Below are 27,164 nucleotides of genomic sequence, written 5' to 3'. Positions count from 1 at the left end.
TTATATTTTGCATAGTTGAGAAATTATATATTATTGAACTCATGTTTTAAGAGTTCTTTCCCATAGTCTGAAGGGCTGTCTGGCAGAGGGGATATTCCCCAATAACCTAGGCAGAGAGAATATTTCCTGAAGGAATAACATGAAGTTTATATGAACAAACTTCATGCCCAGCTGATTCTGCTCCAGGGGTGGAAAACCTGTCATGCAGTTCCTTCCTCATGACCATGCAGGACTCAGCAATGGCCGGAAAGGTGGTTTGTATGTAAAGGTGCTCTTTCCCATCAAGTTCAAGTAGAGCATCTTTTTATTGTAAAGGAAATGTTACAAAGATCTCTTCCTCTCAATGGATACAACCAGGTTTCTCAGGCCTTTCCTCAAGATTCTAATATGCAAATGTCAGAAGTGGACAGAAGCTAACTGATCTGCTGAGGTCTAGAGTCAACAGCTACATGAGAATGGTCCCAAGGACTGTACTAGAATTTGGGGTCTTGTTTACAACTGCTTCACATCTAGACATTTCACTACCTAATAAAAACCCTTAGACCATTCTATTTCCAAACAAGCTTGGTGATCTTTGGATAGTTCCCATTGGAGTTCCCGTTACTCAAGGCAGGAAACACTTGAGACAGGTGCTGTCTTCAGCAACTGTATCTGTATTGGGTTTTTAATCCTATGATAATGAAGTGAGGTAGACACCATTATCAACATTTTGCAGAAGAGAATTCTGGAGTTCTAGTGTGACTTGAAGGCAGGTGGTAAAGCTGGTGCCAGCTGGGCCCTTCCTCCTCAGTACCCAGCCTCCTCATGCTGGAGATGTCTCCAGAGCTCTTTCATCGCTGCTCTGTGTCTTCTCCAATATCCAGTCCATGTACTCAGCAACTTTTGTGTAGACTCCTGGTTGTTCCCTGCGGGCACAGCCTTCACCCCAACTGGTGATACCCACCAACTGCCACCTGCCGTTGTGTTTACAAACTAAGGGGCCACCGGAATCTCCCTGGATCACAGTGGGTAGAAAAATACAATGATAAGAGAGCTGTAATAGTGATGATTCATTCAAATAAAGAGCCTCTTGTTCAAAGATAGATGTCTTTAACATTCAGCAGTCATGTTTTACATACCATATGTGTAGCATCTCAATTTCCCTGCACCTCAATAGCCATGAAGAAAAAAATGGATGGTTACAAGGCCACTTCCCTCTCCTACTCCCAGATAAACCCAACAATTTTAACATCTTTACCCAAAGTTCAAATAAGTCTACTTTCTTGTATTTTAGTATGACCATGCATGTAAAATTGTCCTTAAATATAGTGTCCGTGTATTGGCCATAACATACCTGTCAAAGTTGATACATATTCTAACATAACTATTATAAGTAACATATGCATTATGTGTGTTTAATTCATTAAAGGCTATTTATAAAGTTTTCAAATCATTTACCTCTGGAACTTCAAAAGTGAAGCTAACAAAATGTAACTTTGGAAATTTGCTTCTGGATAAACTGTCATCAGTAAAGTATTATGTATTTTCCCCATAGTCTAAGACATTACCTTACAAGCATCTGTTCCACCTTCTTTATAGCCAGCACAGATCATTTGCTTAGTTATAACATAATCTCTATATTTTTTCTGGCATTCTTCATTTGGTACCAAAGGAATAGTTGCTTTTTGGAGAATATTTTGGGTCTCACCTGTGAAGCAATCAAGAAGTACCATTAAAGAGAGGAAATGCAATAGATAGGGAAGTAAGAGGAAAATGGAGGGAGGTGCAAGGGAGAGACCAGGAGAGAGAGATGGAGATGGAGATGAAGAAGCAGTGATCTGCACTGACTTCCTTCTAGTGAAGTATTTCAGCTACCACAGACTTGGTTTCTATGATCTCAGCCATCCTCCTGTATCAACCAATGCCCTCCTCAGAAAAAAATGTTGTTTCAAATATTTGTACCTTTAATACAATGAATGCCCCTGCCTTTCATTATTTTACAAATTCAAGTTATAACAAAAATACACAATTTATGTATTTATAAATAAATCCCAAAGTCTAATAGCAGACTATTTGGTTCCACAACAAATAATACATTTACAGATAACCTAATTTCTACCCATGTATAGATTTCTCAGATGTATGTATGTGCATGTGTATATGGGTGTGGGTCCACATATATGTAGTCAAATCAACATAGTGAAAAATAAGAATTAGTTGAATACAGCACTGACTGGTTCAGGAAATATAAAGAAGACAGCCAACCATCTATCTCCTTAAAAAAAATCACTCAGACATGTCTAATATTGTTTATCTGGCACTCAGTCTAGAAAGAAATCACACTTATTTCTAGAGAAATATCTCAAGTCTCAACACATAGAGCTCTTGATTTCAGATCCACACAAACAATTGATTCATCAATAAACTCAGAGGAAGGGAAAGAAAAAAACTCACTTCTATATTTTCTACCTTCCAAGTAAAGCTGAACACTGCCTTTCATTTTAAACGTGGATAACAAATACAGAAATGTGATATTATTAGCAGCACTGTTGTGTAAGAGCTATAGATACTTTACAATATAGTTATGACAGAAAGGAAAATATCATTTATGTCCATAGCTATTTAAATATTATGGTAGATATTAAAACAACTTGCTATGGAATATATTAATAAATATATATATGCTTATCACTATGCAAAATTCTGCTAACAAATGTACTGCAATATACTTGTCTTTACAAATCTATGTAAGAATTTAACAGTATAATTAGAGAAAAAGTTAGATTTATTATATTATAAAATGGCATTTTAGATAAATATTAAGCACAGTCCTTAAAAAGAGATGCTGGCTCTTTGGTTATTCATACCAAATGTGAACACAGTAAACAAGGATGCTGTGAGTCCTGAGGATCAGATGGATTTCAGTGGACTTGATAGTACCATAAGGCCATAGTCCTTGATGCAGAACCATGAAAACAATCTCTATTATCAGTAATATTCTTTAAGGATCAGCTCATCGGTTTTTAATGCAAAAATTATATTTTTGGGAATTAGAGGACCAATATTTTGGAATGAACAGAAAGGTAAGGGTAAAGATTGTTGAGTGGATATATCTACAGAAAGATGATGAGTAAGGATTGTTGAGTGGATCTACCAGAAGGTAATAAGTAAAGATTGTTGAATGGATCTAGAGAAAGGTCATAAGTAAGAGTTGTTGAGTGGATCTACAGAGAGGTCATGAGTGGATCTACAGAAGGGTCATAAGTAAGGGCTGTTGAGTTGATCTACAGAAAGTTCATGAGTAAGGGTTGTTGAGTGGATTGACAAAAAGTTCATGAGTAAGCCTTGCTGAGTGAATCTACTCCATGTACTTTAGCACGTAAGACAGAAGCATTCCACACGCCAGGATGTACCTTGTTCCTTCGTGTAACCCCATCCAGTCACCCAACAGTTGGTATAAATTGTATTTGTGTCAGCTTTGGAAGGCAGGCATATTGGTTTTTGGAATTCTGAAAGAAAATTTTATGAGTAGATTTAGACTAATTAAAACCAGAGATAAGGACTTGAAAAATTAGTGTCTATTCTTTGCCTTACTCTTTTTCTACAAAGCAACAGACCAAGAATCAGCCATCTGGGACCACTTGGGTGGAGTAGAGAGAACATCATGAGTGGGAAGGACAAGAGAGAGTGAAGGAGATGAATGTAATCAGAATATACTATGTATAGGTATGAGCTATATCAAAACCCATTGCTGAAACTAAAGAGTGAAATGAACAGCTCGTCAGCTTTCTGATCAATTCCTAAAGCCCACAATTCAAGGAAATCCTACACTTTGAATGGCATTTTGGAATAAAATTTCCATGGGGATGAGGGACTCTTCAACCAAAATTTATCGCTGAGGTGAACATATGTCTACTTTCTTATGCTTTGTTTAACGTGCACTGCGACAGAATTCGGAAGCAGAGCAAAAACAGCCGTGCTGTCGTGGAGCTTTAGTTGAGTATCTTGCTTAATTATTGCAAGAAAGCCACAAGGGGATCAGCACACATACAGCAGATACTAGAGGAGGAAGAAGGAAAGACAAGCTGTGTAAGGTCACTGTTAGCAGACACTGGCAGCTGATGGTGTTGGGAGGCATCCGTTTCTGTGGAGTGATGTGCCTCCCAAGGCAGTTAGTTCCATGCTCTGTGTTCCCTGATGGTCGACCCAGAGTACCCTTAGGCACTAACAAGCAGTCCAATTCACTTTCGAATAGTTGTATATTCCTAAGCCTAAGCAATAGTCATTCTGCCAATACTGTCAAGAGATGCCCAGTGTCCCCAGATGTCAAAATCTTTCCTATACCGACTGTTTCAATGCCACATCCACAGTTGCAGGTCACTCTGAGAAAGGAATGAAACTTTTTTGCCCCTGAAGTACCAGTGATTGCGTGGTAAGTCATGAGACCTTTGCTTCCCAGCAGCCTCATCTCTCCCTCAGCCTCACTAACCAGGACACAAAGACATTGCTGCAGACCTGTCTTCTCACTCAGACTGAAGTAGAAATTAACACCGATACAGCCGAGCTGCACACTTTCCCCCAGGTACGCTGCATACCTGTATAATTCAGGGGCGTCTGAAGCTTTATTAAGGCGATATCGTAATTGCCTTCCGAGACTTTGTATTTCTGATGAATAATGAGTTCCTTTATTTTTGAGAAATATGTTTCTTTTGTAATCTCTGACAGATTGAGAATCCCGCTGTATACACGCCACACATCTGGATAGGGAATCCTAGGAGAGACATGAAAGCAAAGTAACCTTGGCATCCTTTCTTGAAAGGAGAGGAGAGAGAAGAAAGAAAACATTCCGTATGACCTAGTTACTTTTTCTGGTAAGGCAACTTATCACTGCTTATAGCAGTGGTATTGGGATTTGAAGATTTAGTTCGTAATAAAACTTTTTTTTTTAAATTTAAGACTCCCTTTTGCCTGAAAAGATTTTTTTGTTTGTGTGTGTGACTATATGAAGCAGGTACATACATACAATATACATTTACTGATAATAGATTATAAAGAAATTTACTTCAAGACATTTTTTGGTATGCAGATAACTTTACTAGTTATTAGCAAAGTCACATATTAATAGAATAAAGTGCTTGTTTATTTTCTCATAAATAATTAAATCATGTCTGAACATTCGATACTAAAAGACGAGGAACATCCTCAGTGTTTTAAGAGTTCCTTAATATTTTATTTTCATAACTGATAATGCTGAGATTACCACATAAATATGGAGTACCAAATGTACTCTAGGTGCACATGCTACACACACCATGATTCACAACATTAAATAATCTTCAGTCTGATTATATTTAGGGTACCATCTGTTGGCACTACACAACATGGCGGCACACACAGTAAGCATGTTGTGTATTAGGGACAAAGGCTACAGTGGAGTCTTGTGACATAGCACAAGAGAGAACACTCAGAACACCCCAGGTTTGTCGTATGTTTTATTTTGAATTAATTTTGGTCAGTGTTCCTTCATAGACCCCTTTACTGTTATTAAAATCTTTGAGACCCTCATATTCAGTTGTACTGTGTCCGTATAAGATTATAGTTCACAGTATAGGAGCTGAGAATACTCAAAACGTACTTAAAAATCACTTTGTATTTATTATAAGTAAAAATACAGGAATGCTTCTGTGCCCTTTGAAGAAGCTTTGGAAGAATCAAATTCAGTTTACCAAACCTAAAAGCAATTGCTTCCATTAAATCAGAGCCATCAAGTAGCTGTGTTGATTAAAATAAGCCCCAGTAGGAATTATGCAAGATATTCTGTTGCTTAAAATCTACCTACCTATATTTTGAACTTTAAATTAACCATGTAAAAGATGTACAAACTAATTTTAAAATATAATATTTTCTAGGCTAAGACTTGGAACCTTTTCTTATCCTCCAAACAAATATCTCAGGACCAAGGAGACGGGTGAGTGGGCAAAGGACTTGCCTCTCAAACATAAGGATTCAAGCTCAGATCCCCAACACAAAACTAGGGCTAAGAATGTGCCAGGAGACAGAGACAGGCAGGTCCCTGGGTCTTGCTGCACAAGTCAAAAGGGTTAGCAGTAGGTTCAGTAAAAAAACCCTGTCTCAACAAATAAGATGAACCAGCAATACAAGAAGATACCTGAGATTAACCTCTATATGTGCATGCACAGGTAAATGTGCACACACACACACACACACACACACACACACACACACACACAAATGCACATTGGTAAAAATAAGATAAATCTAAAACTTACCCATCAAAGCAATGGGCAGCCGTCAATATCCACTGGTGTCCAATGATGGACCCTCCACACAAATGATTCTGAGATACCTGCTTCACTTGCAGGCTGACCTGCCATGGCCACTCCCCTAAAGAAGAGTTGGTTCCTCCCACAATACGTGCGTTTATTTTTGTTGTACAGTCTGAAAAGTGTTGAGATGTGTGGCAGAATTAGACACAGATCAGCATCTCCCCACCCGCTTTATCCAAGGAAACCATATAAACAATCCCATCACATAAGAACAAGACATTAACCTCAACAGCCAAGCCAGCCGTGCAGGTCCTTACCACAGGAGCGCCACTCACCAGAGCTTTCCACAACCTTACAGAGTCTCAGAGAATAACCAGAGCTCCCCTGCATCCCATAGGTGATCCTACTTGGAGAGCCATCTGTGGATAACCTTAAGGAGCATTTACACCTAAAATAATGAACAGTACAAAATTAAATCCACAGAGAGAAAAAACTAGAAAATAACTACCTTGCTGAGTATCAAAGAAAGGTGCCCTTACCCCTCCACCTTGCAGTCTTCGGGACGTGATGAGTAAGTAAAAAATTGACAACGGATTGTCATTGTACATGTCTCTTGGCACACATGTGCTCCCTGCACGAAGGTCACATTCAGTTCTTCCCCTTCAAAGTCAACTCCAGAGTACATGTTGGAATGACAGGGTTCTGTACCATATACAAACACCCAATGATACACAACAAGTCAGGATATACAACAAGTCACATTGGCAAAGTTTCTAGGATCTCGAGAACCATTTCATTAACTCTTAGAGGATCCCAAGATGTGGTGCACCTTGTGGCTGTCAACTTGACACAAAATAGAGTCACCTGAAAAGATGAAACAGCTGAAGAATTGGCTCCCTCAGACTAACTTATAGATATGTCTATGGGATGTTCTTTGGATTAATGATGAATTGCAGAGGGGCCCAGCCAACTGGGGCAATGTGATCATGTGATACAAATGTGTGTGTGTGTGTGTGTGTGTGTGTGTGTGTGTGATCAATCTTAGAAGCAAGACAAAAAGCAGCATTTCTCTGTGGTCCCTGCCCTGTTCCTGCCTCTGCCCTGCTCGAGTTCCTAGCCTGACTTCCCTCAGGAATTGGCTATGATGGAAACATGATCAAAACAAACCCCTTTCTTCCCCAACTTGCTTTTGGTCATGGCATTTATCACAGCAACCAAGAACCAAAGAAGGACACATGTCATATGCCATCAAGGCTGAGTCACATTACCAGGGCGAACTTTTCTGCAGGTGAAGAGACTGTATCCAGATATAGCATTTTCTTGAGGAATAGGGGGACTTGGTCTTCCACTTTCAGATGTCTTAAGAAAACAAACATTTCTATTAAAAATAAATGAGAAAGAGAAAGAAGATTGCATTAGAAGCACTAGACAGATATTCTTTCTCTTTCTTTCCTTTCTTCCTGTACTGGCTAGTTTCGGGCGTCAACTTGACACAGCTGGAGTTATCAAACAGAATGAAGGCTCAGTTGAGGAAATGCCTCCATGAGATCCAGCTGTAAGGCATTCTCTCAACTAGTGATCAAGGGGGGAGGGCCCAGCCCATTGTGGGTGGTGCCATCCCTGGGCTGGTAGACCTGGGTTCTATAAGAAAGCAAGCTGAGCAAGCCAGGGGAAGCAAGCCAGTAAGTGACATCCCTCCATGGCCTCTGCATCAGCTCCTGCTTCCTGACCTGCTTTAGTTCCAGTCCTGACTTCCTTTGGTGATGAACAGCAATGTGAAAGTGTAAGCTGAGTAAACCCTTTCCTCTCCAACTTGCTTCTTGATCTTCTGAGAAATTCTCTTTAGTCAGTCAGACTGCAAGACTCCAAAATATCAGAGAGTTTAAATGTAAATGGAGTCACCTCTCCCTCTGGCAAAAATCTAATAGGTACAGACAATCAGAAAAGAGGACAGAGGATTAAAGTCTACCTTCTAATTAGAAAAACAAAAAAGAGAAGGCATCAAAGGACTGATGGTTTGGATTTATGCTGCCTGAGGTATTATATCCACACGTGTCCTTTTGCGGGCCCCACAGTGTACATAAAGAAAATCTTGTGTAAAGATGAAGAGGTCAGACTAGACCCTAGTTCGGGATAAGCATGGTTCTGATTTCTCACAAGATTAAAGGACAGATTGCACAAGCAGCTGGTACCCAAGCCAATCCCAAACCTTAATGCCAGTGAGAACGCTGCCTGCTCCCGGTGCCCCTGCTGCTGTGGTTTGACTCAACAGTATGCTTGTTTTATGGAAGGGAAGGTATGTGGACGAATCTGCTAACCTTGTAAAGTAACCTGTACCCGGCTGAAAAGCGTCCCATTAAACCACAGGCTCCAGCGCTGTCAGGGAAAGCAGCAAGACACCTGCAAGTCTCTGCTAGGAAAAGGCTAGAAGGGGGCACATGCAGCTCATACTCACCTCTGCGATTCTGTCTCCCACTCATTCGTATGGAATGTGAAGAAAAGGCAGTTGGGATGGAAGGTGCAGATGCTGCGACACACAAGGGCATCGGGAGTGACGACCTGGCTCACGTTCTGGTCTGCAAAGGCATAGTGCTGGAAAATATCCATGGGGCAACCTGTGAACTCAGCGGTGAACATTCCTCAGTGACATAACGTGGAGTCGGCTTGCTTTCCAACACAGTAACCAAGGTGATTGTGACAATTGATATTTGCAGCAATCAGCATCCAGAATTTAAAATTGCCTGTTGAGAGACTGAGGCAGCATGCGCTGGGCCTAGGAGTCTGCAAGAGATCACTGGGTATAACAATCCGCGTTAGCATTTTTAATGAGATTCCCGAGCGTTTGGCCGCGTAGCTCTCTGAATTTTGTGCCTTCTCTTGGAGCCTCGTTTCTTTGTTCATTTTGTTCAATTTCAATGTGTTAGTTTTTATTTTCTTATTTTATTTTCCTTTTGTTCTATTACTTGCCTGTTTGTTTTCTAATGATGGGAGTGGAGGGGGGTGGGGGACTGTGGGAGCAGTAACAGGAGTGGAAACCGGAATCAGGATATATTTGTGAGAGGAAAAAAAAAATCCATTTTCAATAAGAGAGGTGAAAAGCCTGTTAGCTTATCTCAGACAGCTAATAAGTTATAGAATTAGTAGTGCTGTCATTTCTAATATGAAACATTAGGTGACTCGTGTCTTCCTTATATTATGGCTAAGCCTGGGGAACAGGCTGTGTTATGTTTTGTTTCTGAGTATCATGAGAAGTATTTTAATGAAAAGAGATTAATCCCAAAGGGCTAACAATCACGCCCACCGATAGGAGAATAGAAAGGCTGCATTTTCATTCCCTTGCATAATTTTATCTCTCATCTATTTTTTTATTTTTGCTGTTTACATGAGTTACTCAATTCGATAGCTTGTAAAAATAAATTTGACTCCATTCTAAAAGTATTGAAACTTAAGAATGAAGATAGACCAGCCAACAATATATCCAATCAAGAGAGCTCACATCCCACAATATCTCCATTTGAGTAGTCTAGGAAGCTGATTCACCTACAAATTCACGAAGACTCTTGCTACTAGACAAGAATATATAGGTACCCGTGACAACCCACAACTGTGTTCTCCAAGATATTCCTGGCAGATCATTTTACAACTCTACTGAGACATTTGTGGTTGAACAGTTCACCACCATGTAACAAAGTCAGCTTCTTCTTTGGACCACCGAAGATGTTAGGAACTTCAAAAATTATTTCCTACAAAATTCTACCCTTCTAAAATAACCCTATGGGGCTATTGTATACTAACCCATCCCTAATGGCAGCCTGTCAGAACAGAAGAGAGTTTGCCAAATGATAAGGTAATATTCTTGACTCCTGTTCAAGTTGAACACATTTAACATCTTCCTTTACTTGTTTCTAGATTATCCCATGACTTCTAGGTATTCTGTCAGGAGGGCTGCCATAGTTGGATGTACTCAAGCTTTCTCTTGCTCCACACAAAATGCAGAATCTGAACCAGGAAAGATGAGCATCTGGTATTCCAAAGACTTGGTTTTTAACCTCTGAAGTTAGGTTGTTAATGGAGGATACTGGCTAGTTTTGCTAGTTTTATGTCAACTCAACACAAGCTAGAGTCATCAGAGAACAGGAAGCATCAGTTGATGAAATGCCCCAATAGGATCCAGCTGTCGGCATTCCTGTAGGGCAGTTTCTTAATTAATGATTGATGGGGGAAGGCCCAGCCCATGGTGGGGGTGCCATACCTGAGCTGGTTATTCTGGGTGCTATAAGAACAAGTCATGAGTAAGTCATGATGAGCAAGGCAGTAAGCAATACTCCTCCATCACCTCTGCATCAGCTCCTGCCTCCAGGTTCCTGCTCTGTTTGAGGTCTTGCCATCCTGACTTCCTTCAGTGCTATCTAGAAGTTTAAGGTGAACTAAAACCTTTCCTCCCCAACTTGCTTTGGTCACAGTGTTTCATGACAACAATAACCTTAAGCGGGGCACTATGTTACTTAAAAGTATTACAGAATGTTGGCGAGGCTGGGAGAATAAAAGTGCTTAGAATCCATCATTTTTGTTTATTTTCGAGATAAGCTTTCTCTGTGTAGCCCTAGCTGTCCTGGTACTCACTCTGTAGACCAGGTTGGCCTTGAACTCAGCCTCTACCTTCTCAGTACTGTGATTTAAGACTTGTGTCACCCCAACCGACGACATTCATCTTTTTTTTATAACTATGTTGAATACTAGTAAAATGAGTTAAGCCACCTTTTCTCTCTGGGAATTAACCAAAGGGATACATAAGCCTGGCGAATCCTGGGATAGAAACAAATGTCTAGCCTTCAGTTAGGCTGGTATGGGGTTGAACTCGTCCTTTATTTGTGCCCCCCTCCTCAGCTCAATAGAGACCCTGGAAAACAGCCTCATGGATGTGCTGAAAACCAACATGTCAGGATGGTTGGAGTGCCTCCAAGTCACGGTCCCTCGTTCTCAAGACATCAGTCATTGCTTGATTTGCCTGGAAGCTCCCTGGAAAATTCCACTGACAGGGCTCAAGTTTATTGGTCCCGACCCCTGTTTTGCCTAGTGTCTTTATCCCTCTCCTTGAGAGCATGTATCTGCAGAAAGAGGAAGAAGAAAGGAGGGAGAAAGATGAGAGGGAGGGAGAGGGAGAGAGGGAGAGTGGCAAAAAGAATGAGAGGGGGAGGGGAAGAGGGAGAGGGTACAAAGGAGGAGGAAGAAGAAGGAAAAAGGAGAAGGAAGGGAAGAAGGGAGAAGCAATGGCTCCTGGTGATTATGGAACTTGACATCTGCCTCCTAAAGTAGAAATAACAGTCAGGGCAGATGCCAAGCCAACAACATGAAAAGAAAGGAGTCCTCTCAATTAGAATTGCAAATAGTATTGCTCCATTAACAGGGCACACATGAAATCTCTAAAGCTTTTGAAGTCCACACCTAAGCTCCGAAAACAAGCTTTTAACACACTTAGTTCATTTTGAGTTGAGAGGTAAGAGGATCGGTATTTTTAACAAGAAGGGAGGACATGAGGGCTTCATGTGACATTTATGTGGCAGGTCTGCTCTGTGACTTTAGCTTAGGGTTCTACAGGAACTACAGTTTCTCATTGGTGAAGCTATAGGCATTGTTGACAAGATTAAGAATAAGGGTGTGGTACTGACTAAGTCACTCATGACTTATGAATGTCATTTAGGCCATGAGGCCCAGAGATAGCCTTCCTATGGCTTTGGTTGGCATGCAAGGAACGTGAAAACCCTGCCTTTTTTAAAAAAAAAAATTAAGGGCACTCTTAAAGATAACCAGGATTGTTATCATTCAAAGAAAGACACTTAACCAGACAGAAGAAATATGGGAACTCCTCCAATTTAGGAAAGCAGATAAAGAGGAGTCCGAGACTGGGTGTGTGAGACTGGGCATGTGACCTCACTCTCTGAGGCTGTGGACAGCACTTGTGATAGACTCAAGGCAGAACAAAACCTTGTCTTTAAGCCTGTGTTTAAAAACTACTTGCAGCAATGTGCCATTCTGCCTGGAGTGTGCTTTGCCCTTAGCAAAGCTCCTGGTGACCCTTGTTTCCCAGGAAGTTGCATTCCACATGAACTGGGTAATACCTGTTCTTGCCCTCTCTGGACCAGGTCAGTTTACCAGACATGGGCAGGTTGTTCTACACCAAGGCTTCCCTTTGTTTTCTGTATCTTTCACATTGCTCATTGACCTGCCATTTTCTACCATGCTGAAGGGCAGCATAAGGTCCTGTGATGGCGAACACTATTATGTTTAGAGGATACATTTACTGTGCTTGGCTTGTAAAAACAAAATTTTCTTTTAGCTTGTATAAGCCATGAAGAAGTTGATCCTACATTGAATGTATCCTGTAAGCTGGCCTTGGGTAGACCACTTCCTGGTACAGCTGGGCTTATTCTAAAAATAAAATTGCTGATTGTTCTAAAATAATGTCACTGCCTCAGCTATTCCTACAAGGTAATGAGGCCCAAGGTTAAACAGGCTAGCTGCTAAGTTCTGATTTTGTGTGAAACGCTTGTTCACTTGGATGACTGAGGCATCTGTTACAAAACCAAGCCTTGCCCACACCCAAATAGGATATATCTTAATTTGGCTTCCCAAAATTATCATGTGGTGGTTTTTGTCTTTATACCCCATTGGACTATAAACTATATATCAATTGCTAGGACCTTAGAGACTCTTTCTGGTTTGATCCTGGCCAGTCTTTTTAATAAAACATCTATCATTTACCGAAACCAAACACTTGAGTCAGACTGGTAGTGAATCTCTGAATGACCCCAGACCCACAGCAGCCTTTGCCAGATGTAGCCACCCCATCTTTAGCTTCCTAATTTCCAGAATCATGAGCTAAGTGAGCTCTTTCTTTACATATTTCCCAGTCCCGGGGCATCTGGTTATGGCTGCAGGGCACAGTCTAAGGTAAGTGAGATATACAGACTAGAATGCAGTTCAATAAAGAGCCCTATCTCTTGTAGACACATTTTCAAAAGCTGGGCAAGAAAAGGGGGTATTAAAACTAAATATTTAAGCTGCCTGAATGGCACAGCATGGCCGGGAATATGTAGAGAAAAGACAATAGGAAAAGAAAGCGGTGGTTTTTGACTTCTCAGTTTTTCATAGAGAGGTCATATCGCAGAATTCAGAACCGAATACAGGTCCTGGTGTAGAGCCATCACTCAGTTCTGGTAACTATTTACTGTAAGTGAACTGGTTTCAGTAAATCTCACCACGGGCACCTTGATGTCCTAAATTAAAAGGCAATCCTCTGGATAATTTAACTAGAGCTACCTCTGTGTCTGAACCTATAGGGCTTTGTTGATTCATGGTAATGTGCTTATTTTACTAGACATGGACAACCATTGAATGGCCTTGTGGTTTTCTTTATGATGGAGCTTACTTTCCAAATGATGTTGTTGTAGGCATATTACAGTAAAACTAGAAGTTTAAGCAACATAAATTTATTGCCTTTCCTAGAGGTCAGAATGTCAAAATAAGTCTTACTGGTGCCAAAGGTTGGCTTGCTTCTGTTCCTCTGGAAAGGCTTGTAAAGAGACCTGTTCTATGCCCTTTTAAATTTCTATAGATCACTGGTACCCCTGTGCTTTTGGACTCTTGTTCCACTTTTAAAGTGTACAATATAAACCTTTCAAGTCTTTCTACCTCTGACACTGATCCCTCTGTTTTCCTCCTTATCATGTAAGACCATTTGAGACGAGATCAGGGCATATTCCAGTAGTCCAAAATAATTCTAATTGCAAAATATTTCAATGTAATCACATCTATAAAAAGTCATTATACTCCCAGTACCCTGGGAATAGCATGTGGACATTTCTGGGCACTCTGCTTTAGGACGTCACAAATAATCATCGTCTAATTACCGATCTCTGAAAGCGCACAGGACTTCAGCGAGAATCCCGACACCAGGTTGTCCACTGACTTTATACTGGTGGGTGTTCCACTTGAGCTATGCTTCATCAGGCAGTTTCTCCTGTCAACAATGTGCGGATGTTTGTTATTGAACTGATAACCACAGAGGGGCACAGTTGGGCCATTACTAATCAGTAGACACTTTTCCCTTCTGCAAAGGTGAGGGTAGGGTTCGAATGGAGTAGTGGATATTGTTGTCCGACACTACGCCCATACACAATCTATCAGTCGACTAAATGAAATTTACTATCTTTGGGAGGAAATTCATTGAAATTAAGGACGTAAATAAGGAGTGTAAGTAAGGAAGGGGCTCGGGATGGTATGCCCCTTTCACTTTGACTAGGAGCAGGTTTTTTTTTTTCCCATGGAGGATGCTGTTGCATCCTGGAATGTCCTCTCAGGGAGCTGTGACTCACTCACCGGTACTCTGGTCTATGAAACGCTTTTGTAGCATATGTGAAAAACTGGCAGTGGATATTGTTTGTGCACAGTTTCTGGCATTCTTCAATGTTGTCGGTCTTAGATATATTAAAGTTGGACCCCCTCATATCAAGTCCTTCGTATATGTCTTGGTGGCAGGCTGAAAGGAAACACACAGAGACATTCGACCAAATTTCCATTTAGACACAGATACACTGCTCTTCTCTCAGAGCCATTTGAAGGCCAGAGTCACATTTTGGTGACTTCCCTGCTAAGTACAGGAATGAATTTTTTTTTATTGCATATCTAAATTATCAAACCCCTGGGTGTGTTTACCTAAAGTCAGCATTAAAGCAGGTTATTCTGCTTCTTAAACTGCAAGGGGTACGAAACAATAAAAACAATCACAGTTTCACATGGAGGCTCTCAGAGGCACTGGTCCTGATAGTGTGTGCCAGAGACAAAAAGTATTTGACAAACGAAAAACCCCAAAACCACTATCACCAAAAAACCAAAACCAAACCAAAAAAAAAAAAAAAAAAAAATCATGATCTGCATCTATTTCTCTTTCTTCCTCTCTTGAGGTCTGATTGTGACTTGTGACAGTTAGTCACAACATTGACATCTGGGTTGAATCTTTAACAGACTGTCTCAATTTATTTATACGCACAGTGAACCCATTTTCCTTCTTGCTCTAAAACTTTCTCAAGTTCTGTTATTACCATCACCACTACCTCCACCACCGCAGCCACTGTAGCCTTTCTTGTCCTTTCTGGCATGGCTAGCTTGGAACTTTTGTGGTGACCAAGGGAAGCCTGAGTAACTGAGAAAAAAAGCACATGAAGTCTGAAGTCTGGAGGCATGTGAAGGACCAATGGCCCAGACCCATGGAACCGGCAAAGCCTTCCCTGGGTCTCAGCAGTAGTGTTTAGGAACAAGTGACTAGTGTGTACAGTGACTAGTGACTTCACCTTCCACTCCAAGATGATTACAGACCAAGAGGAGAGACTGCCTGCCTGTGGAGCCCTCCCTCTGTGACTAGTTAACCCCACTCCTGTGCTGTGTATAATAAGTACTCTGGGGGCTTGGGGTTCAGGGCTAACTCACACTCTTGCAACTTCTCTACACGTGGGTCTGTGTGTCTGTCCTTTCTTTTTCTCTCGATGTTCCTGCCCAGTTTTCCAGGACCCAAGTCATGCTGGATGTGGCAATATCTCCCATTTCAGGCCAGGCTGGCTTTGAACTTAAAATGCTCTTTGTCTCTACGTCCCTGGTGCTGGGATTACAGCCATGTGCAAGTAGGCCAGTTTTTAAAGTTTCTTCAATTTTATTTAAGCATCCCTTCATTGAGGTTTATATGTTAAAAACAGTTGATTCTTTTAACAGAAATTAAGCCAAATTCAGCTTAGTTTTTAAGACAACGTAATTAGATGCTTGCTTAATCCAGCAGTGTGTGTGTGTGTGTGTGTGTGTGTGTGTTGGCACAAACAATATTCTATTGTATGTATAAGTTCCTAAGAATCTTAAAATGAATCGAAACACTGGAGATAAAATGTATATACAAGCTAATTGAAAAAGCATTATTTTAGGGGTGGGGTGTTAAACTCCCAGCACTTTACATGGCAGGAAATTATAAACCATAAACATGAGATTCTTTTAAATTTGCTTCAGATAAGAAAGGAAATGAGCTGAGGGTTGGAAATGAGGTAGTTACAAATAAAAGTGTTTTCTTAATGATCATCTGTACATTTTAGACCTGCCTCTCAATAGTTTTTACTAAAACTGGTCCCTGAGATCACTTTTTTAAAGTTGAAGATATTTATTGAAGGTATTTGTGAGAAAGTTACAAGTAAACTTTAGAGCCAAATTTAGTGCAAAAGATTAAGTTCTGTGGGGGAAAAAAAGACACCTAAGCAGCTTGGGGAAAAACATAATATTTCTATGTTTTAAAATTTTGTTGTTGGTCACAATAATTAAATACAACATTTTATCAAGTAATATACAGCAAGTTATATTAGTACATGGGTTTGGTCTTATAAGACAATTTCACTTCAGGTGAACTGTAGCCATTATACACCAGCGAAGCAATATTTATAGCTAAGTCATTGTTACCCTTCATTAACTGCCTAAAACTTAGATGGCGGACTCTGAGTGTATACGTATTGAGAGGGCTGATATTATTGGAGCAAATGAGACCATTTGAAACTTGAACCTACAGAATGAGTGCCGTAAAAACTAAACAATGTCACCCAACTCATTCTTCTTCAGCACTTTCACTTTCTAACAGCCCCCGTCATTTTATAACTAATATTAAGCCTTTAAGACAGTATGGAAATTAAGATGGTGTTTTCAGGACATCAGTTGCGATGGTAGTGTGGGAGAAAGCTCTCTAACATCCTTGTGTTCACATTTCTTCTAAGAAATATTTTGCTTAGTCTGGACTGAGTGGTAAACAATATAATTTCTTAAGCCAGCATTTCTCAACCTGCAGGTCACAATTCCTTTTCGGGTGTTGAAAGACCCTTTCACAGGGGTCGCCTAAGACCATTAGAAAACACCAATATTTATAATTATGATTCATAAGAGTAGGGAAATTACAGTTATGAAGTGACAATGTAAATAGTTTATGCTTGGTGGCCAACACAACAAGAAAAACCATATTAAAGCACTGTAGCATTCAGAAGGTTGAGAACCATCATCTTAAACCCTTATCAATGACCCTAGTGGGGACCACAGTGTTTTAGATTGTGTCTGACTGCACCAGCTCCAGTACCATCTCCCTTAGTTGTAACCATCTAAACTCTCTCCAGAAATTACCAACTATTGTTTGATGTGGAAAGGGCACAATAAGTCCTGGTGGCAACCACAAATGACCCCAAAGTTCACTTTGGAATGAGGTGTCCCCTGAGTCTTATCTGACAAGTCTGTTATGGAAACAGTGAAGATCTATTATCTGGACTGTGCATTCATTTCCCATAAATCTGACATAGTGTGGAAGTACCATAGATAACAGAGGCCGGTCAAGGCCATGCATCGGAACTGATAAAGACACAGGACTTTGTCAGATGAAAGCGCCCCTTCTCTCTGCCATGTTCCAGCTGTTATCTTTCTCGCTGTTCTCTTCCAAAAGTTCCTTATAGTATAGACATAGAGTGAAAGCTACTCTGAGTTTGAGTGTTATTAAGACAAACTTAGTTGGAAAAAAATGTCCACATCTTACCACTTATTTGATGGCCACACTGTTTTAAAGAATAACCAGAAATGGCCCCTGTCAGATGTATTCTTGGCAAAGTCCCTGTAATGCTCTCTTTCATGAAGCATCCAAACCTGTTAAAAAAAAATCACCTTTTAAAAGGGGAATAGAGTGATGAATACACATTGAGAAATTATGCAACATTTTGTATATGTTAATATATAAAGCCCAGGGGTCAGGAAACTAATAATAACAGTCCCTTGACACTTGCTGAAAAGGGCGTCCTTAAAACCAGAGCGTGCTATCTACAGCGTTGTTGTTTTTATTACTGTTCATACTTTAAGTGCAGAGCCAACCACATTCAAGAGTTGATGGTTGTTTCTGCATTCTGAAAGTCTGTAGCTTCTTTTTCCAGAAGATAATTGGTTTGTTTTTGGTTTATGTCATACTGAAGAAGAAGCCTGGGCTTCAGAGATGTTAACGAAGTGCTATGCTAACCACTTGTCAGCCTCCCTCCTCCCACCCCACCCCCCTTCCTCCCATCCCACTCCCTTCCTCCCATCCCACTCCCTTCCTCCCATTCTACCCCCTTCCTCCCACCCCACCCCCCTTCCTCCCATCCCACTCCCTTCCTCCCATCTCACCCCCTTCCTCCCATCCTACCCCCTTCCTCCCATCCCACCCCCTTCCTCCCATCCCACCCCCTTCCTCCCATCCCACCCCTTCCTCCCATCCTACCCCCAGCTTTTATTTTGAGAAAAGAATTGTTAACTTATCTGAGCTGATCTTAAACTCATGATTCTCCTGTCTACATATTCTAAAATGGTGATCATTTTTTACAAATATCTTAATTTGCTTTTAAAATTTTGAAGCAGCTGTGAGCCAGGTCTGTATGTGATGTTAAACTGGTTTATTGATTCCTTGTGGTTTCCATATAACAAAAGGCTTTTTCTATCTTCGATATCAATTCCATGTTAACTTTACTACTTATAAGAATCTGAGAACCTAGTTCAATTTTTTAAAAAGCTGGATCCCACATAGTCTGTTTGTTTGTTGTGCTTGTTTTTGTACAGGTTAGCATGTAGGAATCAGAGAATGAGCTTCAAATTTCTAGTTCTTAAATTCAGATAGACTGAAAATGAAATTTATGTGTATGGAAACAGAAGCAAAAATTTACAGTTGGTATTGATCAAATGAAACAACTCAAGGTAAAATTTCCAATTATATTTCTAATACTTGGCCTTGTAAAAATTACCACTTAATACACCCCCCCACACACAAACACAATGAGGGAGAGGGGGGATGGAGGGAGGAGGAGGAAGGAGAGAGGGGGGAAAAAGAGGGGGGAAGGGGAGACAAAGAGTCAAAATATACATTCTAGAAGTGTAAACTGGCTCATTACAAGTACCATTGAAACTTGCTGATACAATCTCAAATCTACTATCAACAAAATTCCTGGTTTATACTTTCTCAACTTTGCTCTCTATAAATATGTTAACAAGTAAAGCAATTATATGTGTTTCTTTGTGCAGGTGAAATTTTTACCTTCTACCAGAAAACAATATATATGATTAAAATATATATATTTGATAGTGAAAATATAAAATCCACTGTTAAGTTCCACAGCTTTCTTTTCAAATGACTACTGTAACTGGATAGAAGGTCTCTGAGTTGTATAATCTCTGGATCTGGTTCATTTGGGTGTGTGATTATTTCATTCACAGCATCGATAGTAAATTATAATTAGTGCATAATAAATAATGAATAAAACAGAATAATATGTAATCAAATGCTACTTTGTGCTGAAGAAAAATGAAATCAGAAAAATTGCAGGAAAATGGATGGACATAGAATGTTTAATATTAAGTGAAGCCACATAATCTCACAAAGGAAAAAAAACAACCTCATGTTCTCCCTCATATGCACAACCTAGCCGATAACATATCTATACACGTAACAAACGTGCATGTGGGGACAGTATAACATGTTGAAAATGAAGAATAAAGCTAAAAATTAAAGCTAAAAATTAAGGTGTGAGGAAGGAACCTTTGTTGTTTTGTGCTCTGCCTTCAGACCTTGGCTGGAGCATCACTTCCTCCTACTGCTGTGAACAAGTTCTGTGGTTGTTTACACGCTGTCTCTGGCCTCAGGACTCTAGGTCTGCGTTGGATAAACCTTGCCTAGGAGCTTCTGATGCAAATAGTCTTTGAACACTCTGAGAATGATGACACCATTTTTGCATACAGCTGGAAGCAGTTTGAGAAACTCCTAACCTGGCAACGATAAAACATCACATCTTACCTTTTATCTGTCTCTTTGGTTGGACTCATGGCAAGAAAGCTGAACAGCAGGCACCTGGGGTGAAATGTGCACATCTTCTGACAGTACTGGACGTCTGGGGTGTAGATGGCAGCTAGATCCCCACCTCTGAAGAAGGTATTTTTATACAGTTGAGTCAGACACCCTGTAACATAAACGTTGATTTGGGGGAAAGTGTAACCATTTTAATGGAAATGTATCTGTTTTGATATTCCTTTTTATTTTTCCCAATGACTACCGAAGGATCTATACAACTACATGGGCAGAATGAAATGTGACAACTGTTTAAACAATTCAGCATGTTTTCAAAGTCATCTTATGGACATTTATGCATAAAACTTTTTATTAGCTATATAATAATTTGCACATAAATTACCTGTTAAAATACAGTATAATTTTTTCCTGCCTGCTGTCTAACATGCTGTGAAAACATCTCATCTTTTGAATGGAAATACAGGTGTTGGAAAATTGTTTCAAAGTCCCTTTTGGACAGCCATCTCTGTGGATTCCTCAACACTTTGAGGTCACCCAAGGTCAGGACCATCATTTGCATTTCTCTTTTTTTCTTCCTTTTTTTTTCATGAAAGAAGTCAATAACTGAGTCTCATAGTTCAGATGTGGTTAATATCACACAGTGAATAAATAGCCAGGGACATAAACTCATCCTTTCTGACTCTCAATCTGTCTGTCCCCTTCTTAGGCATGCAGTGTCACATGCTGTTGTTTTCCCAGCCTTATTTAAGTAAAATAATAAATGCTGAGTACTGATTTTCTACTAGCTCAATTCTTAATAAAAAAAATGTATTTAGAGAGACCCACGCTCAGACATCACACAGAGAGAGAGAGAGGGAGAGGGACAGAGAGAGAGAGAGAGAGAGAGAGAGAGAGAGAGAGAGAGAGAGAGAGAGAGAGAGAAACACAGAGAGACAAAGAGACAGAGAGAGATGGGGGAGAGAAGGGAGAGGGGAGAAGGGAAGAAATTCAGAGTCTTTAGGATGCATAGCTTTGAATGATATGTCTCTATCACACACACACACACACACACACACACACACACACACCAGAGCTGAAAGATTTCTGTGAAAGAGGCTGAAAGAATTTAAGAGCTAAACAGAATGAAGGACAACAAGAAAACAAGGTCCTGTGAATCAATTAAGCAAGGCTCATATGAGAGGAGACTACACAGCCTACACGGGTCCGCTCGGCATCCTCTGCATATATTTTACAGCCTTCAGGTGAGTATTTTTATGGTAACTCCTGAATGAGTCTCTGATTCTTGTGACTTCTCTCGGGCTCTTATCCTTCTGTTGGGTTGCCTTGTCCAACTTTGATGTGGTGGTTTTTGTTTTATCTTATATTTTATTTTTGTCGTGTTTGAGTGTTATCTCTTGGAAGCCCTGTTCTTATCTAATCAGAGGGAGAAAGGGAGTGGTGGGTCAGCAGAAGATGGGAGGCGAAAAGGGAAAGGAAACCATAATCACGTTACATTGCTTGAGAAAAGACTGTTTTCAATAAAATGGAAAAAAAGGCTAAGTCATTTTCAAATTAGGAAAACAAAACTGAAAATAAGCTAACTTGAAAATAAAGTGAGATACAGTTCTGACTTACAGCTCCATCACGTGGGTACCCGGCACCCCACACATCATTAGAGAACTGCCTTTAAATCCATTGAGTTTAGATTCCCCTAAAATGACTCAGTTCAAATCTTTGTACTCAGCTTTTCACCTGTCGACTTCATCAGTCAAGTTTTCATTAGTTATGCAGCTCTCCCATGCCAACATTGTCCATGTTGCCATCGCTCTTCAAGGAATGGCTATCTAGACAACATGTCTTCAATCAGCACTGTGCTCTACCTATATGGGATCCTGCCACTGAGTCCAGTTTGGATGAGCCTAGCAACACTGTTTTTCTTCTTATCAGAGGGGAGTTGCCATGCCTACCTCTTAAGTCAGGTTTATATTTGGAAAGAGCAGATTTTCCTGGGGTAAATGCTCCTAGGAATATATGTTCCCAAGTGTACATCCCAAGGTGTTCCAATTGCACAGCACACTAAACAGTAGGCCCAGGGGTGACAGGAGTTATAAAGAGACTTGTTTTTTTATGTGCTTAGCATCTCACAATTATTGAGTAAAGACTCATTCTCCAGCCCATTGCACAGACACATACAAAAACACAAACTATGATCAGGCGATAGCCTAGAAGTTTCTATTCTGCAGTTGAATGTTGGTGAACTAACTTGTGACTCAGCCAATAAGGAAGAGTGACTAGAAACATTCTAACTGTAGAATTGATTACCTCCTCAGATGGTAATGACAGCAGTGATGACGATGCTGAGGATAGTGATGAGAACAGTGACAGTGTTTCTCGTATACCATCTCTATAACCGAAACGACCTATAAGGATGCCTTTCAATTAATCGTATGTCCATGGACAATGGACTGGTTATTCAGTCATATTAAAAACTTACATACTCAAACAGAAAGTGAAAAATACCATAAATAAATAAAGTATCTTAACATGAACAATTCTAGGTGAGTGGCAGGGAGAAGGCTGAGGAGCCCCCACATGTTGTCCTCTCATCTCCACATGGGCTCCACTGCACATGTGTATATGTGCACACGCATGTGCAGACATAGAAAACAAATAAGTGCTAAAACATTTTAAAACTTCTATGTGAGATATGAAGTCATAATTTACCAAAGGAATGAGAGTAACTGTGAGGATATGAAGGCTGCCAACAGTGCAGGAAACAAGTGTGGCCACCAGCCCTCATCAAAGAAACCCTTCTTGCAGCAAATGGACACCATCACAAAAATACACAACTGGGCACATCACAGAGCTTAACAGGGTGGGGCGCCCAGCTCCAGTGGATACATCCACATCACATGTCCTGAATCTTTGGCTTGAGGGATATTGTGAAAGAGGGTACAGGAAGAAAGTGATAGCCAGACTATCAGGAATTCAGAATACCAGCCTCTCCTAGAAATGGCGGCCCAAACAATGGCAGACTCAATGGACATAGTAACCGGAAGGGGCAAATTTCATGGGGTCCCACCTTAGACAAAGAAGGACAGACAACTAATGACTTTCGGGAGAAAGAGAATTAGCCTTTCCCAGAGATGAGCCCACTGACTGGTTGTTCAACACACACACACACACACACAAACCATATACACACAAACAAAAATGGACTCAACAAGTTACACTGGTACATATCTTTTAACATTATTGTTACATATGTAACAATAATGTTAAAAGATAAACAGGCAGTCAACTTAAGAGTGAGGAGACATGGGAGAAGCTCAAGGAAGGGTTCCTGGAAGAAACTAGAGGAAGGAAATGGGATGGTATATTTCTAATTTCAACTAGAAACATATTTAAAAACTATCATCATTCACAAAATAAACATATAAGCTACAAGGTAATTCTTTCTAAACTAGAAAAACAAATGCACAATATTCCATCTGATATTTCAGGTAAATTTTTAATAAAGAAACCATTGTCTAAATCTTTATGATATTTTAAAGAATGTAAATAATACATTCTTTTTGGAATTAACAATATAATCTCTGAGAAATGAGATGTCCACATTAAATATCTTTTATATTAACAAACACAATGTACGAGTCTCAGACTCACAACACTGGTTCAAACAGCTAAGTTAATAAAAAATAAAACTGAAACAATCAATATCTGTGTGCTGGCTTTGATCACAAATGAAAGAAAATCAAGCAATGCAGCCTGAATATAAATGAGTTTAACAGTTCAGAAACCCATGTGCCCCCAGTCAATGGCATCTGGAGCACTTAGACACTGCTCAAGGACAGCACATATACACAAGGTCCCAGCACTGATTTACTCTAGTGTGTGCTGCTGCATTGATCTCAAGATGCACAACAGCAAGACAGGACCAGCAGCTAAAGTCGGGTTGTTACAAGAATAGCTCTGGTGAGGTCATCACACCGCAGTTCTGGCTCCACTCTGATTGTCTGCACCAGAAGTTCCAGCTGCAGCATCAACAGCAGGAGTATCATTTTCAGCGCCATGCAGGCCATCACTTGGAGATGGTTCCTCAGAAAGAAATCTAAATGCCATTTTAGAAAGGTAATTCTATGCCAGACTACAAAGTAACCGATGTCTGTTAGTGCTCACTGTTCTAAGTGGGATGGCAGAACACTCCCACTTGCTTGTGGAAAAAAAAAAACAACAGAGAATGCTTTTCTGGCAGCTAATACCATAATGCATGCCATAAAACCTTCAAAGGTATTTGTACTTTTGTATCTAAAATTTTTTATTTCCAAAATTTTAATCTATAGAAATAATTGAATATGTGCGTAGAATGTACGTAGATGCAAAATACCATGAAGAAGAACTAATAACAAAAATGTTTGTCTGAATTATCATTAGCTATAAATAGCAAAGGTAAGTTAAAAATTACTTTTCATTAGCATTCATAATTTTTCATTAAAGATTATTATTCACAAATAATGCTCTTATATGGCAGATAGATTCATGCAGAAAACCATGAAAGACTAGAGAAAAATCAACAATCATTATGTTGTACTTTAAGACTATATAAAGTACTTGTTTTGAAGTACTATATGCATTCCCATGTCTCTCTTTCCTGTTACGATGGTGACTTTTATAGCCATGGCCCGTATCATCTCTGGCTATCACTTTTTGTGTCTAAAGGGTTCGAACATGGCAGTAGATGTGACACGGAAGAGCAGTTGCAGTTGATGAGCCAGGTGGAGAAAGAAGAGAGGGAGGGAGAAAGAGTTTACCCAGAGAACCGACTTCTATTTACAAGGATAAGCCCATCTTTGCCAAATACTTGAGAGTCAAGAAAACTGTTCTTGAGGTGTGGCTATGTCTTAAGTCAGCTTTGGCTCAGGATACACCTCCCCTGTAATGCTCGGGGAAATCTCGCTGTCTAATGACGATTGAGAGGGGGTGTTCAGGGTCATGCTCATATTCTGAAATTCACAAAGAAAGAACACTGACATCTAGTGTTGAAAGCTTCCCATCCCGACTACCAATGGGACACTAAACAATTAAATCCAAAGCAAGTACTTTCAGTTTAAAAATGTCTCTATGCCTTATATTAAGGTATCACACGCTAACCGGATGCTCAGATCGGACTCAATCATTATACAACATCTGATGTTCTTTCCAATTTTCCAGGTAGAGTTTTTATTTAGAAGGCTGATAATAAAGACAAGGAATTCTTTGGGGTGGGAGGACTCTGCTACAGAGCAATCTCAAAACAGAAATTTCTGCTAACAGATGCACCGATGTCTCTTAGTCCCTGCCCCTGTTCGTGTGTGTGAGGTACTGTATCTAATGAGAAGTTCTTGCCTTGGGGAATCAGAAGCTGCCCTCTTCCCCAAAGCTGCATGGTTAAAGGCTTTCTCCAGGAGTGGTATAGTTCACATGACCTCTTCTCCCACTATTCATTCAGCCTCCTAGAGCTAATACTTACCACAGGAAACCGCAGTGAACAAGGAAACAAAATAACCCACTTGATTGAATAAAATCATCCTTTGGAAGAAAAAAAATAATATAACTATTGGTTTAGATCATGTTTACCAATTATTTAATAGACAATTTAGTTTAATGTAGACTTTAGCTTTTGGGTAAATTGCGAATCACAGCACATAATCACCAGGAGAAATAAGATTTGGAGGGGGAGGGACATTTTGTATATAGAAAATTAAAATATTTATCATGCTTCCCAAGATACAAATTGAGACCTTAGACTACTATTAGTATACATTAATGTATTTATTGTTAATTTTGAAGATTTATTTCTATTAATTTTGTAAAGAGAGTTAATGCAAATAATTAAACACTTTAAAAATCTCTAGATGCATGCAAAATTATTATGAACAAGAACAATAATATCACCCCACTACCTCCACATAAAGGACATTTTTGAAAAGGATCAAAACCTTATTCTTAGTTTCAAAATATTTTACATTAATATATTTGTACAAAGAAAAACAATTCCTTGTAGACTTTCTAAACACTCAGGAGATTGGTGCATCACACCAACAGACTTTTTCCATACAGAAATAGTTATATTTAAAATTAACCCTAAGACACAGGCTATAACAAGAATGGTTGAAAGCAGCTACCTGGAAGGACGGTTGTTTGTGCTTCTGGAAGAGAGGGGTCTTCACATGAAGACGGTCTTCAAGCTTTCTGAATATGGCTCTGAGGGTGGCTCTGCTTGTCTCCAGTGTTGACACTGGGCTTCTGGTAACAGTTTCAACTGTTTAACCTGTCAATATAGCCCATGGACATCCAAGTCCAGGTTCAGCTACTTAATATGTTACCGATTCCAGAAAGTCATATAAACACAACGACAGAGTTGGAGTCTCCAGACTTTGCAGAAGAATCCATGAGAACAACTCTCTATGCACAAAATGCCTTCCCAGATGTTAAGGAATCCAGATGGTAGTCGACAGCACCCATTGAAAATGTGGACATAGTGAATATACACTGAAGAGTGTCAGACCCTTCACATTACCCATGAAACCCTGCTACCAAGCTGGGGCAGCACAGCATGGAGATATGTTGGGTATGAATAAAGAAGGGGGATGTAAATATCACTTTGCACGGGTCCTAAAACTAGCCCATCCCAGGAAATCTCAGTATCCCAGACCCAGGCTCCAGGATGATATCCTCAGGCCCAGCCACCAGGTCCACCGCAGTGGGATCTTTTCCAGGACAGTTATTATAGATTCAGGAACAAACCCACGCCCATGGACTTGAGTCTGGACATGGCCCCTGGAGGTTCGGTTTCCAGGCTCGTTTCAACATCAGCTTTAAGGCAGTCCTCAATTGTAAGATTGTGGCCCCACTGAACTGAGGACCCAAGCGTGAGCTCTAGGAACTCAATCATCAATGTAATCACCATGGACCCTGATGCCGGGCTATTTTCTGTGGACCCCAGATTCTTACCTAGCCTTACATATCCAACTCTTAACTTCATGGTTGGCTAA

General features: G+C 40.1%; 1 protein-coding gene across 1 annotated transcript; it reads right to left on the bottom strand.

The window, feature by feature from the left end:
• Positions 1–802: 802 nt before the first annotated feature.
• Positions 803–25,697, bottom strand: KLKB1 (kallikrein B1; the record flags this gene model as incomplete). The annotated part of the gene is made up of 14 exons (XM_080928546.1): positions 803–994; positions 1,548–1,687; positions 3,393–3,488; positions 4,575–4,750; positions 6,270–6,438; positions 6,602–6,714; positions 6,806–6,968; positions 7,535–7,644; positions 8,722–8,881; positions 14,177–14,286; positions 14,646–14,805; positions 17,866–17,972; positions 20,140–20,302; positions 25,640–25,697. 14 exons carry the CDS (start codon positions 25,695–25,697, stop codon positions 803–805), a joined length of 1,917 nt encoding a protein of 638 aa, XP_080784672.1.
• Between the last annotated feature and the right edge of the window lie 1,467 nt (positions 25,698–27,164).

The sequence above is a fragment of the Micromys minutus genome (assembly GCF_963924665.1).
Source record: "Micromys minutus genome assembly, chromosome: 14".
In the NCBI taxonomy this organism is placed as follows: domain Eukaryota; kingdom Metazoa; phylum Chordata; class Mammalia; order Rodentia; family Muridae; genus Micromys; species Micromys minutus.
The sequence above is the reverse complement of the archived record's forward strand: the minus strand, read 5'-3'. Positions and strand labels throughout refer to the sequence as shown.